The sequence below is a fragment of the Pelmatolapia mariae genome, linkage group LG13 (genome assembly GCF_036321145.2).
Source record: "Pelmatolapia mariae isolate MD_Pm_ZW linkage group LG13, Pm_UMD_F_2, whole genome shotgun sequence".
NCBI classification, from domain to species: Eukaryota; Metazoa; Chordata; class Actinopteri; order Cichliformes; family Cichlidae; genus Pelmatolapia; species Pelmatolapia mariae.
The window spans coordinates 8,963,123-8,981,704 of NC_086238.1; the positions used below are offsets into that span (position 1 = coordinate 8,963,123).

Here is an 18,582-nt window from a genome sequence, read left to right on the forward strand (position 1 = left end):
CTCCTGATCCGTATGCATAGGTTTACGGTACACATTCTTACACTGTGAGTAATGGGGGACGTCTCACAGTGTAAGAAGGCTAACCTGCCACTTTTCATATCCTCCCTGGTGAATTTGATGTGTCGGTCCACCGAGTTAATGTGATCTGTGACATGTGGTACATCCTGAGATTTGATTTCCACCCAGGTGTGATTCACATACCTGAACCAATGACTTGGTGGTGTTCCAGGGTAGGATAGCAAAGCCTTCTTTTCCACTTCTTCCATGTACAAGTTCTTTCATGTAAACCTACACATACGGATCAGTATTTAAGGTTTGACTCTCATGATTCACTGGAGCATAAACTGGGTGTCATCAAGACACTACAACACAGAGCGAACACCATCCCCACAGACACAGCGGCCAGAGAACCGGAAGAACATCACATCAAGAAGGCCCTGAGTAAATGTGGTTATCCCAGCTAGACTTTTGTCAAAGCTGGGAAGGCGCCAAAAGAAAGCTCCAGCCAATCCAGGAGAGAAGGACAAATGCTGCCTAAGCGAAAACCCGTAAGTAACAGAACAGCTGAGACGCATTTTTTCTAAACACCGCGTCTCTGTGGCTTTTAAACCCCAAAACACGCTGCGCCAGAAATTGGTCCGCCCCAAGGATCGGGTCCCCCGACACAAACAGAGTAATATAGTGTACGCTGTTAAGTGCCAGGAGGATTGCCAGGATTTATACATCGGGGAAACCAAACAACCTCTGGCAAAGCGGATGGCACAACACAGAAGAGCTACCTTGTCAGGCCAGGACTCTGCAGTCTATTTACACCTACAGGCCAGTGGACACTCTTTCAAGGATGAGGATGTACACACCCTGGACAGGGAGGAACGCTGGTTTGAGTGCGGAGTCAAGGAGTCCATTTATGTGAAAAGAGAAAGACCATCTCTGAATCGAGGAGGGGGCCTAAGGGTACATCTTTCGCCATCTTACAATGCTGTGATTGCAGCTATTCCCCAACTCTCTGTGAATGGTACTCATGGCCATTGATCAGTGGTCTTTGATCAATGAGCTTTGATCAGTGGTTATTGATTAATGTTCATGAGAATTTGTATATTAATGATCAAGGAAATGAACTCCCAGCCCATTGTTCCTTCAGTGGGCTGGTTTCAGTCATTATGCAAATGTACAGTTTACAAGTTTGGGGAAACCTGCACTCAGCTGAGACTGAAGAAGTCACTTGGATGAGTGACGAAACGTTTCTCCCACTGAAAATGCTACGTCCAGATGAACAGAATCAACTTTTGGGGCTTTACTTACCTGGATGAAAAAGCATGTATCAAGACGTCAGTGGTATTAGGTTCATCTAACCTGATTAATCTCTGTCCTTGCCCGCATCATCCGGGCAAGGACAGAAAGACTCAAGAGGAGCTTCTATCCCCAAGCCATCCGGGCCCTAAACCAACACCCCCCCCCCCCCCCCCCACACACACACACACACACACACACCCGCCCTCTCACATCATCTATAACTGACTGAGACAGGACTCTCTTCCAGACGCTCTAAGCCCAGGCACAATGTACATTTCAAATTCCTTTAACTTTAAATATGTTTATATTGTCTATTCTGTAAAATGGTCAGATGTCTATTCTTATTAATGTACAGAATTCACCTGCTTGTTGCTACTACTGCACATTTACCCATTGTATATACTATATATATATATATAAAATGTTATTCCTCTACCCCCCCCCCCTTTTTTTTTTTTTGCACATGTCGAGGAGCGTGTCAGGATACATTTCACTGTGTGTTATACTTGTATAACTATGCATGTGACAAATAAAGAACCTTGAACCTTGAACCTTGTTATTTGAATGTTGTAGATAATTCTAGTTTTCTCTTTCAGAGTGCGTTGGATTATAGTAAGGTTAGTATAACTGACTACAAAAGTTTAAAATATATTATTAATATCATGTGGGTTTTGAACTATATCATGTAAAGGGTTAAATATTGATTGTTCTTCTTTTTTTATATTGCTTTTGATTTGATTTGTTTTATTTAACTATTTTATTACTTTTTATTACTGTGTTTAAAGTTTTTTTATATTTTAGCTGCTGGATTAAAAACTGTACAAACAACTTGGTTCTGGAAGAAGTTTTCTATTGTGCTTGAATATTGTGTGTGTGTGTGTGTGTGTGTGTGTGTGTGTGTGTGTGTGTGTGTGTGTGTGTGTCTGTGTGTGTGTGTGTGTGTGTGTGTGTGTGTGTGTGTGTGTGTGTGTGTGTGTGTGTTCTGCACATTTTTATTTGTCTCATCAGGAGTTTATATTTAAAACACTCTGCATAGTCTGGCACAGCATTTCACAGCTTTGAATTGGTGCAACTTCTCCATGAATTGACAGCTTCCTGTTCTGATGTCTGAGTTTGTTTTTGAAATGTGGAAGTGAAGATAGATGACTCACTATTCTTTAGTGTGTGCTTGTTAAAAAGTATGCAGACAATATGACAGTGTGAGCGACCATTTGTAAAAACGCGGCAAGTGTTTATTAAGATTAATCTGCCCTTATGGTCAGTACTTTATTCACATTAAATAAAAAAACTGATGCCAAAGTAACTCTGGACTTTAATGCAAAATAAGGAAACTTTAAGTGCTCCTGACTCCTGCTAGAATGATTTCTGTAGCCCTAAATCATGCACAGTTTAAAAAAGAAGCTTTTTGTACCCTGTCCTTGCAGATTTGTGAACCTGCAGGAGACAAATGCTCACACAAACTTGCTTCCTGTGTGAAAAAAAAACTGTTAGCAGAGATGTAGAAATGAAACTGACCCTATAAGAAAACCTGAGTTTGCACTGAAAATATATAAAGTATATACTAGATTTTGGCGCTACTGAAAATTTGACAGTGCAGGACGATCATTACTAGTGGGTTATACAAATATGGATAGATGTGGGAATTTGTTTTCACCTATCTGTCACACAAAGGTAAGAGCTTATAAATACTGTGGTGATGATGGGAGAGCCTGTTTTGCACTGAGGTAACAGCTTTATCCTTGTCAGATTTGATGGTACTGTTAAAACCTGGGGGGCAGCAATAGCGAAGTACTCAATAAAAAGAAAAGGAAGAGTAAAAAAAGGAGAGACACTACGTGGTACTGGTGGGTGGGGGGTTGCAAATTTCAGAATGCTCATTAACCGCTGGGTTAAAATTTTAATAAGGATGTTGATAACGGTACGTATAACTTTACTATTAAGGTTATTTTAAACTTTGACTCGATTTCAAATAAATATTTTGTGTGTTAAAGTATTTGGCTGTGGATATTTCTTGGCCTCTGACATCTATTCTTGCCAGACATTTTTAACAAAGGTGGTGGCAGTGTTGCTTGTTTAAGATAAATAAGAAATTCAAGTTTTATTACAATACCTCTGAGGCCATTTTCATAGACATTTTGATCTGTCACAGTAGAAAAACCACACGACCACCATTAGATTTCACCACAGTAACTCTGGAGAAACAATTTGTGCAGATATACAGTAATTGTATGACAGAGTTGTCATTCCTAATTGTCATCTCTGTTTCTGTTCTCCAACAGGGTGAAGGTATATAAGTCACTTCCAACAAATTAGGTAATCACCACTAAAGTATGTAAATATTACAACAAATAATTACAAATTATTTTCATTTTATGTTTGTCAGTTAGTGCTGTAGTGTGTTGTCTGCTGTCATCAACCTGTTGTGTAGTAACTTATATCTTCTTCTTTTTAATGGCAACAAACTTTATTCCTGTGATATGGAAGAAAAGTTTGTTGCGTACTTTGCTTTTCCTTTCACTGATGTGTTCACTGGTTTTAATGTAATAAAGATGAGCATCAACATCAATGGATGATTCTGACCTCTATTTTAAGGATGTTCAGTAAAACTGTTTTTTACATATTTTTGTTTTGTTTTATTTTACTTTAATTTACTTTACTGTCCGTGCTATTATATGTTAAAGGAGTACATATTTGTCATTCACTTGTGTTAATGTTAAATGAATAATTCAGTGTGGCTTTTAAACATTGTAGTTGGTGATTCTTACACCTAGTCTGAAGCAAAATACGCCAGTGATGTAATAAAGTAAAAATATAACATCATACAGTAGGAGGAACTAACAGGAAGGCAGGGTTGAAGTGCTGTATTTGCATGTTGCATACACTCATAGAAAGAACCAGACTTGACAGTAGCTCATATGTTTGAAGTCTACTCACTCACAGGCATGGCTGCTCATCTCATCATTCTTCTTCTCTTCAGTGTGCTCAAAGGTTGGTCACAGGTCACCTCATGTTTCAAAGGCTAATGTCAGCCGATGATCAAATTAATGACTGTTAATAATTTTTGTAGTATGCAGTTTTATACTTATTTTATATTACAATACTGTAATGTGTCTACATGTACAAAAGAAAAGATTTGAATAATGTTTTAAGTAAATATAACCATTAAAATACTTTGTTCTTCTTGTAGGACTTCACAGCATAACTACAGTCAGTAAAGTATCAGTGGAAGCTGGAAAATCTATCTCCATCCCATGTCTCTATGAGTCCCAATACATAAACCATGTGAAGTACTTGTGTGAAGGATATTATTGGAGCTCCTGCAGCTATGCAGTAAAAACAAACAAACCAGACCCTTCAGGAAAATATTTAATCTCTGATGACAAAAAAATTAAAATTTTCACTGTAACTATAAACCAGCTGACAAATGAAAACACTGATTACTGGTGTGTGGTGGAGATTAATGACGGACAGGATTATCCACAGTATTTTCAGCTGTCAGTTACCAGAGGTATGTGACCATCGTTATAAACATTTAAAGTGTTTGTCATTAAAAGTTAATAAAAAAAGACATTAAATCTGAATTGCCAGTGACTTAAAAATCAGATTTTTTAAATCCTTTTTTCCACTCATTACGTTATTTATTTTTTTAATTGATTAATTTTTTTTTGTCCTTGAAGGTACCCCCAGTCTCTGTGTGGATAATCAGAGGATTACAGGATATATTGGAGAAAGCATAACCATCAGATGTCACCACAGTAACTCTGGAGAAATAAAGTGGTGCAGGCTGGGCAGGAACTGTGTGACAGGATCATCTGGATCCATAGATGGTGCAGCAGTGACCGCTCATATGAGCAAACCAAATGTTTTCACAGTGACCATGAGTGGACTAAGGTCAAAGGACAGTGGCTGGTATTGGTGTGCTAATGGGGACATTCAGATACCAGTATATTTACATGTTACTGAGAAACCGATCACTAGTGAGTACTGCAAGATGTCTTTCCCTTTCTAAATTTTACTACTATAACAAATATTAGGATGGTAGTTGTTACAGTACTCTAGTGATGACTGTTCTTTTTTTTAATTATAGCCACTACCCCTACTAAAACTATCAGTCGTACTACCCGTACTGTTACTACTATTACTACTAGTACTACTATCTCCACTACTCTTCATACTGTTGCAACAATGGAACAAGGGAAACATTCTACAGTAGAAGAAAATAAACACAGGTCAGTTATTTTGTATATTTATTTGCAGTAATTAGAGTAACATATTTCTTAAAGTATTTTTTACATTAAACATTATACTAAACTAAATTATATTTTCAATCTTCATGTTGCAGAGCTGCATTTGACCCAATGATCCTTATCATCCCTCTCAGTGTGTTGATCTTGATTGTAATTGTGGTGTTGTTCATCTGGTTTATACTGAGACACAGTAAGTACTATTGAACTTGAATTTATATCCATGGTAAAATTTTTCCAGAAATCTTTCATTTTTCAAATTTTACATTATTACACATTGTTACACAATGTCAGTAACAGCAGTTTTATTTTTCTAGAGCAGAGGAAAGCAGACTCATCAGTCACACCAGTGGTAAGTTATGCTGATCTACTTCATTGTGGGTATGGTACACAGTACTAAAAGAATAGGAGATCAAAATCACAGTAAAAAATTTTCTAATGACCATTTGGCAGATGTTCTAATTGTGTTTTGTTCGTCAATGCAGGCTGAAGAGGAAATAATGCACTCTGATGTTAGACCCAAGAAAAGACGTTTAGCCAAGGTACCTCTAACCTTTATAAACCTGGTATTTTCTCAACACTGACACCATGCACTTAAAAAATGATCCAGATCCTATAGGGCAGTCATTGAGTGTAAATGCATTATATTATGTTCATTCTACACAGGTGGATACTGAAGTAACATACTTTGAAGTTAAACTCAACAAAAAAGGGAAGGTAAGTTAACCAAGGTAACAAACTACAGTGCTATCAACAAATTCAGTTTACAATTATCAGTAAACATACTGGTCACATGAGAGTATACTGAATGTGTGATTGATTCGAGTATTAGAAAGTGAGTTTAATATGTCTGTCTGATAAAATGAATCTTCATACAGTAAACTGGTGTGTATTTTATATAACTTGTAAAATGCAACCACAGCTGCGATGACATTAACCCATCATTCACAAAGCTGTATTTTGATTTGTGTCTGATAAATCAAACATTTACTCCTTGTAGTTCATTTAAGTACTGGTATTTTCTTATAACTAACACCCTACACTTTTAAAAGTAGGAGTACTAGAGCAATAGAAAACTACCCTCCAGTGTTGGGCATGTGGGTAAAAATCACCACTAACATTAGGGATGCACCGATACCACTTTTTGGAAAACAAGTACGAGTACTTGCATTTCAGTACTCGCCGATACCGATACCGAGTACTTAATAAAAACATGATTTAAATTTACAGGTAACAGCTTTAGTCATATAATTTAACAAAAAACAAACAAACAAGGCACTAGTTTGGAATTAAGAACATTTATTTAAAATGAAAAACATGTTGTATGCAACATATTACAGAATAAATAATTATAAAAAAAAATTAATTTTAAATTTGTTCGTCTGTTTCTCAGTTTAGAAGTTTCACTAGCACAATCACAGCTGGGATGACATCAGAGGCTAGTGCGTCGTAGCTACTCACTTTTTTAGTTTTTTCCTCAAAAGGGGCGAGGATGGCAACATGTCTTCTCCATAAGAGCCCATTGGTGAGTGGTGAGATAGTCAGGGAGTTCATGCTCGGACACGTACACCCCCAGCACTCGCTTTTGCTCTATGAGGGACTGGAGCATGTAATACGTGCTGTTCCAGCGCGTCTGTACGTCCTGCTGCAGTCTCTTTATTGGCTGGTTGAGCTGTCCCTGAATGTCCTCGAGGCGGGAGTAGGCTAAGGCGGAATGTTTAAAATGCCCAACTATTTTCCGCCCCACTGCTATAGCATCAGCTATGCTCCTCTGTGCTAATAAGCCCTCGTGAACAGCCAGTTGGAGCGTGTGCGCGACACACGGCAGACTTGGGAGCCCTGCGTCATTCATGGCTTTAATCATGTTTTTGGCATTGTCACGAAGCACAACATGTGCTGATGTTTTATGTATACCCCATGTCTGGAGCATTTCCTCAAACACATGCGCTATAGCCTGGCTGGTGTGCGAGCCGCGGAATTGTTTGGCATGTAATGGCTCGTTGTGGCGTGAAACTCGTCTATCCACTGGGAGGTTAGGCTAATTAGGGACACGGGGCTAACACTGCTTGTCCAAATATCCGTGGTGAAACTAAACGCAGAGGAGGCTTGCAGTAGGCTGTGGATATGTTTTTTCACGGACTCGTGTAGTTTAGGCAACTCCGTGTCAGTCATGTAGTGGCGGCTTGGGACATCATATCTGGGCTCCAGAACATGGAGGAGACGCAGGAATCCAACATTTTCTACCTCCGAGAGTGGCTGGTCACTCAATGCAATGTACTCGATAATTGCCTGTGTTATTTTCACAGTACGTGGATTGTCTCTGGACATTTTCTCTCGTCTTACAAGAGTTTGCTGCAGCTCTAAGCTGTAGCCGGGGCCTAGTGGCGGGCACTCGGCGCCCGTGATTAACCCCTTACACGCCGCTCAAACATAGACATTTCTCAGACCGTGGCATCGGTCCCCGGTATCGGGGGACTTTTAACAAGTACGAGTACTTTAGAAAATGTGGTATCGGTGCATCCCTAACTAACATACAACTACGCATATATATGTAAGAATATACGTAGACTTTCATCTAAGATTTTTTCTTAAAGCACAGCAGAAGTGTAAAGTGCTCAGTCTCTGTTTTTGCTCCTGCCCAGAGGTCATTTGCTGAAAGTGAAACGGAAATCTTGTACAGTTCTGTTGTTACAAAACAACACATGAAAAGGGTAAATATTACAAGACCTGAACCCAACCACACACTGTATCTCACCTCCTTTATTTCCTTCATTTCAAATCATTCTGTTTGTTATCCCAGTGTGTCATGCTTTCCTTTTAATTCAAACACATTTTTCTTTGCTTTTTCTTCTTAATTTCCTAACAAATGTTCATAAGATTTGTTTCTGTTCTCCAACAGGGTGACAGAAAAGACACAGGAGTTACATTAGAGCACATTAGCTAATCAGAATTTAAATGATTAAATATTCAAACATTTGCAATTTTATCTAATTTATCTGTACCTATGTTACTGGAGTCTTGTGGTTCAATGTCTTATGTGCTGCCATCAGCTTGTTATTAGTAAATCATTTCTTCTTCTTGCTCACTTTTTTCCTGTGTAGCTGTAAAATGGCTCAAAGAAGCATTGACCTGTTTGTTTGCTCTTTTTCAGGATCATCAATATGATTCTTGGTTCTTGTATTGTAAGCATCAACAATAATGTTTAATCTTGACCTTTCAATCTATATTAAACATTCTTGTTTTGTGCTATAATTTGTTGTATTATTTGTTCTATTATATATTATATAAATGTATTTTTTGTGACAATAGTTTAAAGAAATAGTGCCTGTCAATAGAATAGCTCTATGAGCAACAGCAGAGATTTTAAGATGAGAGTGGGCTGTTATATAGGCAAGTATTGAGCCACACCTATTAATTTTTCAGTTTAAATGTTTACAGTCCATTGCAACAGGTGGATAAAATCATGAACCTAGCCATGCAGTCTGCCCTATTTGTCTTTTTGAAAGAATGGGTCATTCAAAGAACTTGCTAAATTGGTACTGTAGTGGTAAGATGCCACGGTTGCTCCATGTCACTTTGTTAAATTTCCTACATATTCCACACATAGTTGTATTGAAGCATTTAGGAACCACAGCGTCTCAGCCATGAAGTTTTAGACTATGTAATTTTACAGAGCAGGGTTATTGAGTGGCGATGCATATACTACATAAAAGTTACCAACAGAGCTCGAAAACTCCTCTGACATCAACATCAGCACAGAAAACTGTGGCCCCGAGCTTCATGGCATGTCTAAGCAGCTCCTGTAGGCGTAATTGTTGGCCCAGGACTTTTTCCATGCCGTGTATTTCAGTATCTGAATATATGCATTCAACATGGGTTAAAAAAGTTGTTGATGTCATGTTTTAAGTAATTAAATCCACAAAAAGGAAAGGCAGGACTAGACTGGATAAATGTTCATTATATTTTATGATTAAATATATATTTAGTATATAATTATATAATATTTTATGTTCGCTCAGGATTAGTCAAGTGACTTCATTGTCATTTCTACCGTGTGCAGTGGTACAGTATACAGTGAAGTGAGACAATGTTCCTCCAAGACCATGGTGCTACATATATCAGACAATCTACACAGGAGTACATAAAGTGCAAGTGTGCAAAAATTACAATGTTTAGATTAGAAAGAGTAGAATGTTATATCATGCTGAGACATTTACACACATGGCATGACTAAGGTTACAACACGTGTTCTATTAAAATCTAAAATATAATTTATGGAACAGACTTGGTTTTACTACTACACTTACTTTTCAAGTTAAAATATAACGAGCGTAAACATGTTCTAAAAATGGTGACGATGGAAATAAATTATTGTTATTCAAAGGTATTTACAGCAGTGTGAAGTATACACATACAATTTTCTATTTGTTTTCAATTAAGGTACAGCAATTTTCTGTGTGAGCCATCAGATATGACAGAATTTGATGAAAGAAACATAAACATCAAATATTACAGTAGAACCTGGAAAAATAAAGTGGTGCCAGCTGAGCAACAAATATGTGGCATCTGAATGATTCGATGGAAATTGGGAAAATTAATTAAAGCATCATCAATGTTTTCATTGTGACCATAAGTGTAATGACCAGCGGCTGGTATTTATGTTTTAAAGGACAGCTACAGATGCCAAAGTACATAACTGTTAATGATACTCTCACAAGCAGTAAGCGCACTAAATGTGAATGTAACATATGAGATGTGTGTGCGTGAATATTTTTCCTGCACAGTGTTGAACCATATCATCTGCCAGTGAAACTTTTTTTTCATTTGTTTCTTTTTTTTTACCACAGTTGGTGAAAAATAATAAAGGTCAGGATAACTGAATCTATACAACTATGGCTAATGTATGACTTTCATACAGTCTTTTTCCATGTTTTAAATGCCAACATTTTATAACATGAGATTTGTAAATTACACAGTGACACTCAGAATTTTTAGGTGGACTACTTCATAGCTGGGCTCCTTTGCTACTCTTTCAAACTATATGTCTTCTTGTTTTTATTCATTACTAATGTGCCAGATCCTTTTTTCACACCTTGGCTCATGTGATTCGTACATGTCCATCCTCACTGACAGTGAGGTTGATTTATTCTTGTTTACTGTGTAGTTCAATGTATGTTCAAAATATGGAGAAAAGAATAATAATGAAAGATTGTAATAGTGATGTATTAAGGTTTTATAAATGTTATGGGGTAACACGATGGTGTAGTGTTTAGCACTATTGCCTCACAGCAAGAAGGTCCTGGGTTTGAATCCATCTGCATAATAAGTTTGCATGCTTCCCAGTAAAAAGTCGGCGTTATTAAGGTAACAGTTTTCAATGAATCTGTCACTGACATAAGCACACAAGGGCAGATGAAGAAAACCTACACCTCACCTTACCTGTATTTAGTTTAGATGTAATTATTTGGCACTACTTCTTGTTCAATTGTCTTAATAGAAGAACTTTTTTTTTTCCTTTCTCAGCCGGCCTGACACACTTCCTGTTTTTCCTGTTAGGAGTATCAAATTGTCTTAAGTCATCATCTTATATAAGACCTTATTTTTGGAGAGAATACCAAGTGTACCTTAAATTAAAAGAGCACAGAAAAAATGTATAAACCACCAACAGAGAAATGTACCTGTTATCATGCTTGCTGTTTGACACACGGTGCTCTTTCTTGCTCTTGAAATTCAACAGAGAGCCCTGACCTCTCAATCCTTTTCAAAACAAATAGATACTGTTAATGATGCCTTTAGGTAAACAGATTAAATGCAAACTTTATGGACTACAAAATGAGCGTCCACTCTGAGTCCAGTGCAGAACACAACAAAACCACTGGTGTTGTGGTGTTCAACAGTCTCCCTCATCTTTTCCAGATTTTGACAGGTCTGAATATGTGAAAATTACACATTTACATAACTTGATTTAAATGATTACAAATGCAGATATCAGTGTCACAGTAAACAGTCCACTGACCTGAAATAAATTTGATTGTGAGGACAAGCTGAGACAAAAAGCTAGTCACTTTTTCCACTTCCTCACCTGGCGTGGAAGCTGATCATATCTTGTTCTCACCTCTCCGTTTGATCTAAAAATAGACTGAATCTAAGGCACTTCCATCCATCCACCCATTCCCTTCTGCTTATCCTTTTCAGGGTCTGTGGGAGGCAGGAGCTTATCCCAGCTGTCTTAGGGCGAGAAGCAGTGCCCTGGTGTAATGCCCTTGAATCAGCCAATGAAATCTAAAGCTGGAATGGCTGAATTATGCTGAACTTGGTCCTGGTCACAGACAAACAAAAACAAATTTACCTTTCATTGGAGATCATGTTCCTAAGGAAAGGTGAATGAGGTAAGTAAAAACATGATGTTCTGCCTTCCACCCATGTTGAACCAGCAATATTGCTAAAAATTTAACACACAGAAAGAGAGTGATGCAGTGAAGTGGAAGAAGTTGTGATAGAAATGTGCAGGGATAAACAGAAGAACAAAGTTGGGAAAGAGAATACAAAATAGATAAATAAAAGAAGAGATGAGAACAGAACTGAAAGATGTGGCTATTAAAAGATCCTTTAGGTTCGCTTTTAAAGATCAACTTGTAGATTGTAATCAGGTGATTGAAAAAAGACCTGTATAGTAAAAGACTTATAAAACCATATAAAACCAGCACAATCTACAAAATCCCTACAATAAGCTTCTAACAGGTGAAAACAGTATTTTTCAGTGTCCCTTTGGATTGAAGTATTTTGAGTTATTTCTGTGACCATGCTACTTAATACTAAAATAATAAGAAACGTAATGTTAACGTACTATAACCGTGGTTTTATAATTAACAAATAGACTTTTAACTTTTAAGACTTTTAGGCAGATTTTTAACAAAGTGCCTCATAATAAAACTATATAAAAAGTTTAAAGTGCTCAATTTTTATTTCTATACAAAGGTCATTTAGTGAAAGTGCTGTGAACAGCATCTTCAGTTCTGTTTTTTATCATAACAAAGGACAAATATTAAAAAACCTGAAACCAACCACAATGTTCCTCATTTCCTGTGTGTCCTGCTCATTTTCCTTCTATGTCATTGTTTCCTTTTACTTTGATCACCTTTCCCTTTGCTTTTCCATCCTAACTGTTATATTTGTTTCTACAACAGTGTTAAAGGCCACAGAAATTACATACAAAACTTTAACTTCATCTTGATCACCTTCAATGACTATTAATCTCCACTGAAATATTCAAATCCAGCTTCCAATGTCGACAGTAAGCATCTGACCCCTTCTCTACCTTTTGAAGTGCAGTCATAAACTTGTTCTGTCTTGTTCTGTGCACTCTGGTCAGACACATTCAAAGTGACACACGCTGGACCTTTTATTGTCATTTTGGTTTAAACTTATGTCGTTTGTGACACTCATATTTCAAACCATTTTGCCGTTTTACTTACTGTTACTCTGGCTGGCTCTCAAGCTACAACGCTAAATTCTTTAACAGCATCCATATTTACATTAGGTTTAAATGACTCTTTGCTTGTTAATTGGGATATTTACTTTAAACTTAACTCTGATAAGTTTATAAGGTGATACTGGTGACATGCAGAGAGACGATGGAAGAAGTGTCATCTTTCATCAAGTTTCATTAGATATTTTAAAAAGCAGACTACTGGAGTATCAGAGAGCTGTTTGGCTGCAAGAACCCTTTTTTAAATCAAATCTCATTTTATTTTTAGTACTCTTAACTTTTAAATCTATGTAGTGCTATTTGTATTGTGCCCTTATCTGCACTTTGTGAAAGATGTATCCCATTTTATAAAGAAACAGTTTCTGTTATCAGGTCTTTTCCCTCTAAAACTGTTCCACATCCTGTTGTTTCTCCTGTTTGTACCTTTTTAACTGATATAGTTCAGCATATACGACCTTCTTCTTACTCCCTAGTCAGTATTCCACCACGTCTCCTCAAGGAGGTTTCTAATATTCTTGGGTTATGTATTGAGGACCTAATTAATTCATCCCTGATGACAACGGTGTCCCAGCTGCTTTCAAACATGCTGTCATACAGCCCGTCATCAAAAAGATCAACTTGGGTGCCTCTGTTCTTTCTCAGTTCAGGCCCATTTCTAAGCACTTTTTCTCATCGGTTTTAGAGAAGGTAGTTTATACCCAACTTAAAGTCCCGCTTGGATTTAAACGGCATCTCTGAGAAGTCCCAGTCTGGCTTAAAAACATAGCACAGAAACGACCCTTCTAACAGTCTCTAATGACCTGCTTTTAATTGTTGATGCTGGCAATTCTGCTGTCCTCATGCTCTTGGACTTGACTAGAGCATTTGATACAGTAGATCATGGTTTTCTTCTGTCATTCTTCTGAATTACGTGGAGGTATTAACGCTACAACCCTTAAATGGTTCCAGTCATATCTGTTAGACATGAGTTTCTCTGTCCATTTAGGAAAGTATTCATCATCTGCATCTCCACTTAGTTGTGGAGTACCTCAGGGTTCTCTGCTGGGGCCCATTCTCTTCTCTTTATATATGCTTCCTTTGGGGTCCATTCTTAAAAAGCACAAGATCTCCTTTCATTGCTTTGCAAAATATCCTGACTTTTTATGCAATCATAGTTTTATTTGCTTGGTTTTTTTTACTTTAAGTTTATATTGATTGTTAATTTAATGACTGTTTGTGTTTAGTGTATGGTCGTCCAGTCTTCTCTGGTCTCCGATCTCTCTCCTTATTCACTCCTCCCTGCCAGGGCGGCATCTGGTTCCTAGTCCCTGCCTTGTTCTCCACACTCACTCATCACTTACCTGCTGCTCATCTCCTGCCAGTACTTAAGGCCGTGTTGGAGTGCTGTTCTTTGCTAGATCATTGCACTTACCTCCACCTTCCTGGACCCCTGCCTGTTTCCTGTGGACCTTGTTTGAGTGAGTGAGTGTTTTCAGTTTGGGACTGGACTGAGTGTGTGTGAGTCACAGACGATGTGAAGAGGCATGTGAAAGCGTTACCCCTGCCTGGACCTTTGCCTTGGATTCCTTGGAGCCCCTATCCATTTGTCACTGTGCATATGCATATATTCCACCTGGTGCTGTAAATAAACCTCCCTTTAATTGCACAGTTCTGAGTCCTGCATTTGAGTACTGCCTGATACAACATGACAGGAAGTTGTTTAAAAACATGCTATATAAATACACTTTGACTTGACTTGCATACAACTTGTTTGCCTTTTTATCTTTTTATCTGTACAGCATCTATGTATTTGAACTGTGTCACATTTCTTCTTTTTTTTAAGTTTTAAAAATATATAAAGTTTGTTGCACAATTTGTTTTGTTGCTCAGTTTCTGTTTTTCAAGGTCACTTACATGTTCTTTGGTTTTATTGTAATAAGAAGCATTGTAAGCATCAACCTCAACAGATAATCCTGAACTCTATTTTATGATGTGTAAGAACACAAAGTGTATATTAAATATGTTTGTTTTTGTACTTTCATTTCTTGTATTATCAGTGTTATTATATGTCATGAGAATACATATGACTGTTTACTTGCTTGCTGTTAGGTAAATCAGTCCATGAAGCTTTAAATTATTGTAGATGGTGATTCTTACACCTGCAGTAGTCATTAAAATTCAACAATAGAAGCAGACTTCTCATGTGTTTCATGTGCTTTAAATGTACTCACACACAACTATGGCTGCTCACCTCATCAGTCTTCTTGTCTTCGGTACGCTCAAAGGTCAGTGGCCATACATGAAACAACAGTGACCACTCACATGAGGGACCCAAATGTTTTCATGGTGACCATGAGTGGACTAAAGTCAAATGACAGTGGCTGGTATTGGTGTGCTGAAGGGGACATTCAGATACCAGTATATTACAGTTTTTCTCGATTGCTAAAACACATTTCTTGAAACTACGCCTCCGCACAACAGTAAACACAAATCCATAACATCTCACTCAATTCCCCAAACATCCTATTTCCAGGTCAAAATGAAGCTCTACACCCAAAACTATTCACTCCTGCTGAAAAACCGAACTTTGCCCTCAGACATCAAACACAAGCCCTCAAAAACACACACACTACAACAGAGTTTTGCACACTGGTACAATTAATTCAAAACAATAGTTCCAAAACAATTAGGTTGCTTATGGTTCTCCCCTTCAAAACCCTTGTCACATGATAAACACAAAAGACGCAACCAATGTATGTACAGTGGCACATTGTCATTCATGTACTATACAGTACAACACACACCAGAAACATTATCCCACCACAGCGTCTTGTCTTTGGTCTGGGTCAGGCCAGAGAATCTCATCCACATCACAGGCTATATTGGCCCCAGCCAGGCAGCGGGGGTAAAATCCTCTTGCATGCCTGATCCACCCCTGGCATGCATCTACTGATATGTCTAGGCAGGCCTCTTCCATGGCCTGAAGGAGGTGAACACGGACATAAGGTTCTCGGTCATACACTTTCCACCGCCATGCCGAAAATAACTCCTCTATCGGGTTTAGAAAGGGGGAGTATGCAGGCAGAAAGATATTAGAAAACCTTGGGTTATTGGTAAACCAGTCACGAACCAGAGCAGCGCGATGGAAGCTGACGTTATCCCACACAACAACGTAGTGAGGCTGCTCTGGCTGTGCTGGTTCCCTGTAGTCCAGCTGGAACATATGTTGTCTTAAACCATCAAGAAAAGCAAGGAGAAGCATAGTGTTATAGGGTCCTAGTACGGCATGGCGGTGGAGTACCCCTCGTTGGCTGATGGCTGCGCACATAGTGACATTCCCCCCACGCTGACCAGGGACATTTACAATAGCCCGATGGCCAATTATGTTCCTCCCCCTTTTCCTTCTTTTGGTCAGGTTAAAACCTGCCTCATCCACAAAGATCATTTCATGGGGAACAGGCCGTCCTTCAATCTCAAAGATTCTCTGCAAAACACATAACACAGTAGCGTCAATCGGTACCCTGAACCAAAGTTCAAGAGTGCTGAGATGGCAGCATAAACTGCCATGCTGTGATGGTACACAATACCTTATACAGTATCAAAACTCATACCTGAACATATTCCACACGTTGGTTTTTCACTCTGTCAGAGTTTCGTTCGAAAGGGACTCGGTATGCCTGTTTCATCCGGAATTGATTCTTTCGGAGGATGCGGTCAATTGTGGAGAGGCTGATGGCATTTATGCCTCGAAAAAGATGATCATCCTCAATCACTCTCCTTTGAATCTCTTGCAGGCGGATTACATTATTTGCAATTACCATGTTTACAAGTTCCCTCTCTTGCTCCTCCGACAAAAGCCTTAACCTGCCTCCACCAGGTGGTCGTCTCTGTGTCCTACAAAAATAGAAGCACTCATTACTGTAACTGTCACACATTCATTTTACAGGAAAATAATGGAAACATACTGAAACTCAAGACACATAAATTCAGTAACTTAAACGTTACTGTACAAAGCAGTCTTACTGCAAGTACACCTACCTGTTTTCCTCCCTGAAGGTTCTGATGATGGAGGCAACAGTGAAGCGACTCAAATTTGGTTGTACTCGTTGCCCAGCCTCCCTCATAGTCATCCCATGGACAAGGACATGGTCAACTAAAGTGGCTCAAATTTCATCCGAGACTGACTGTCTTCGTGCCCTTGCTCTTCCCCTTCCTTGTCGCCGTCGTTCTCCACCTCCACCTCCTTCACCACCTCCTCCTCCTCTTCCACCACGTCCTCCTCCTTCACCACGTCCTCTTTCTCCACCACGTCCTCCTCTTTCACCACGTCCTCCTCCTTCACCACGTCCTCTTTCTCCACCTCCTCCTCCTCTTCCACCACGTCCTCCTCCTTCACCACGTCCTCTTTCTCCACCACGTCCTCCTCTTTCACCACGTCCTCTTTCTCCACCACGTCCTCCTCTTTCACCACGTCCTCTTTCTCCACCACGTCCTCCTCTTTCACCACGTCCTCTTTCTCCACCACGTCCTCCTCTTTCACCATGTCCTCTTTCTCCACCACGTCCTCCTCTTTCACCATGTCCTCTTTCTCCACCATGTCCTCCTCCTTCACCACGTCCTCTTTCTCCACCACGTCCTCCTCCTTCACCACGTCCTCTTTCTCCACCACGTCCTCTTCCTTTGCATCTCTTTGGATCCATTGTTTCAAACCTGAATGAGCTGACTTTGGCCCTTTTATCTATCCATCGCAGGTTCTGATTGGTGTGTGCTAAATTTTGACTCCTAGTGTTTCCACCTGGTTAATTGTGTGCTAATTGGGCTCAAGCTATGCTGACTTACGTTAACATTATTGCATGCTAGTGCTTTCTACATGACTACATGGTGTAAGCACTGTAAAATGTAGGGATTTGTGTGTAGAGTTTTGCAGTACCAGTTCACCAAATTTGAGTCATGTGTCAAAGCAGGGAATAGTGTTTATAGTTCAGGGAAATGGGTGAGCTTTTTGACCAATAGCGTTTATGGTTTTGAAATTTTAGTTTAGAGGCCTGGTTATAGTGTTTAAGCAATCGAGAAAAACTGTAAAATGTTGCTGAGAGACTAATAACTAGTAAGTAGTGCAAGTGATCATAAATTCTACATGTATATAAATCCCATCCTATCGAAATGTTAACACTCAAAGAGATAATAGGATAATAATCATTCTTACTAGTACTCTAGTACTCAGTACTCTGGTGATGATGATGTTCTTTTTTAATTATAGCCTCTACCCACACTGTTGCTGGAAATTGAACATTTGCCACATTCGAAAATAACCAGCATAGGTGAGATATTTTTGTATTTATATTCACTATGTGTGCAGTAATATTACATATAAGTGGTAGAACTTTTCTTGTAAGGGAGTATGTATACATATTTTTTAGAGACAGTATTATGACATATCAAACTAAACTAAACTAAACTAAACTGTGTGTTCTCAAAATAGATTTTGTACAGCTTCATTTGACCCTAAGATCCTCATCTTTTGTCTGAGTTTGTTGGTCTTGATTTTAATTGCGTTGCTGTTCAACTGTTTTATAT

The 18,582-nt window shown here is 38.6% G+C and overlaps 2 protein-coding genes across 4 annotated transcripts; one reads left to right on the forward strand and one right to left on the reverse strand.

The window, feature by feature from the left end:
* The first annotated feature begins 2,889 nt into the window (after nt 1–2,889).
* On the forward strand, nt 2,890–8,759 carry LOC134640184 (polymeric immunoglobulin receptor-like). Of its 3 annotated transcripts, XM_063491815.1 has the most exons (11): nt 2,890–2,964; nt 3,573–3,606; nt 4,219–4,281; nt 4,481–4,801; nt 4,971–5,270; nt 5,381–5,522; nt 5,636–5,730; nt 5,855–5,889; nt 6,023–6,079; nt 6,204–6,254; nt 8,180–8,575. In XM_063491815.1, exons 3-11 carry the CDS (start codon nt 4,236–4,238, stop codon nt 8,390–8,392), a joined length of 1,260 nt encoding a protein of 419 aa, XP_063347885.1. In that variant the 5' UTR covers nt 2,890–2,964; nt 3,573–3,606; nt 4,219–4,235; the 3' UTR covers nt 8,393–8,575. The 3 variants fall into 3 exon arrangements, with proteins under 3 accessions (XP_063347885.1, XP_063347886.1, XP_063347884.1); XM_063491816.1 differs by lacking the exons at nt 2,890–2,964; nt 3,573–3,606 and adding an exon at nt 8,689–8,759 and having other exon boundaries at nt 4,144–4,281; nt 8,180–8,248; XM_063491814.1 differs by lacking the exons at nt 2,890–2,964; nt 3,573–3,606 and having other exon boundaries at nt 4,144–4,281.
* Nucleotides 8,760–15,479: 6,720 nt separating this feature from the next.
* On the reverse strand, nt 15,480–17,158 carry LOC134640186 (uncharacterized). The gene is made up of 3 exons (XM_063491817.1): nt 17,044–17,158; nt 16,617–16,899; nt 15,480–16,489 (listed from the first exon to the last, which is right to left on the reverse strand). Exons 1-3 carry the CDS (start codon nt 17,133–17,135, stop codon nt 15,818–15,820), a joined length of 1,047 nt encoding a protein of 348 aa, XP_063347887.1. The 5' UTR covers nt 17,136–17,158; the 3' UTR covers nt 15,480–15,817.
* Nucleotides 17,159–18,582: the final 1,424 nt, after the last annotated feature.

Bases quoted from the DNA above. Each gene is read 5' to 3' on its own strand.
- LOC134640184 (XM_063491814.1), top strand. From the start codon at position 4,209: ATGTTTGAAGTCTACTCACTCACAGGCATGGCTGCTCATCTCATCATT. The intron at 4,802-4,970 runs GTATGTGACCAT...TTGTCCTTGAAG, and splicing joins TCAGCTGTCAGTTACCAGAG to GTACCCCCAGTCTCTGTGTG. The intron at 5,271-5,380 runs GTGAGTACTGCA...TTTTAATTATAG, and splicing joins TACTGAGAAACCGATCACTA to CCACTACCCCTACTAAAACT.
- LOC134640186 (XM_063491817.1), bottom strand. From the start codon at position 17,135: ATGACTATGAGGGAGGCTGGGCAACGAGTACAACCAAATTTGAGTCGC. The intron at 16,900-17,043 runs GTAGGTGTACTT...CTATTTTTGTAG, and splicing joins ACCTTCAGGGAGGAAAACAG to GACACAGAGACGACCACCTG. The intron at 16,490-16,616 runs GTATGAGTTTTG...TGTGTTTTGCAG, and splicing joins AACGTGTGGAATATGTTCAG to AGAATCTTTGAGATTGAAGG.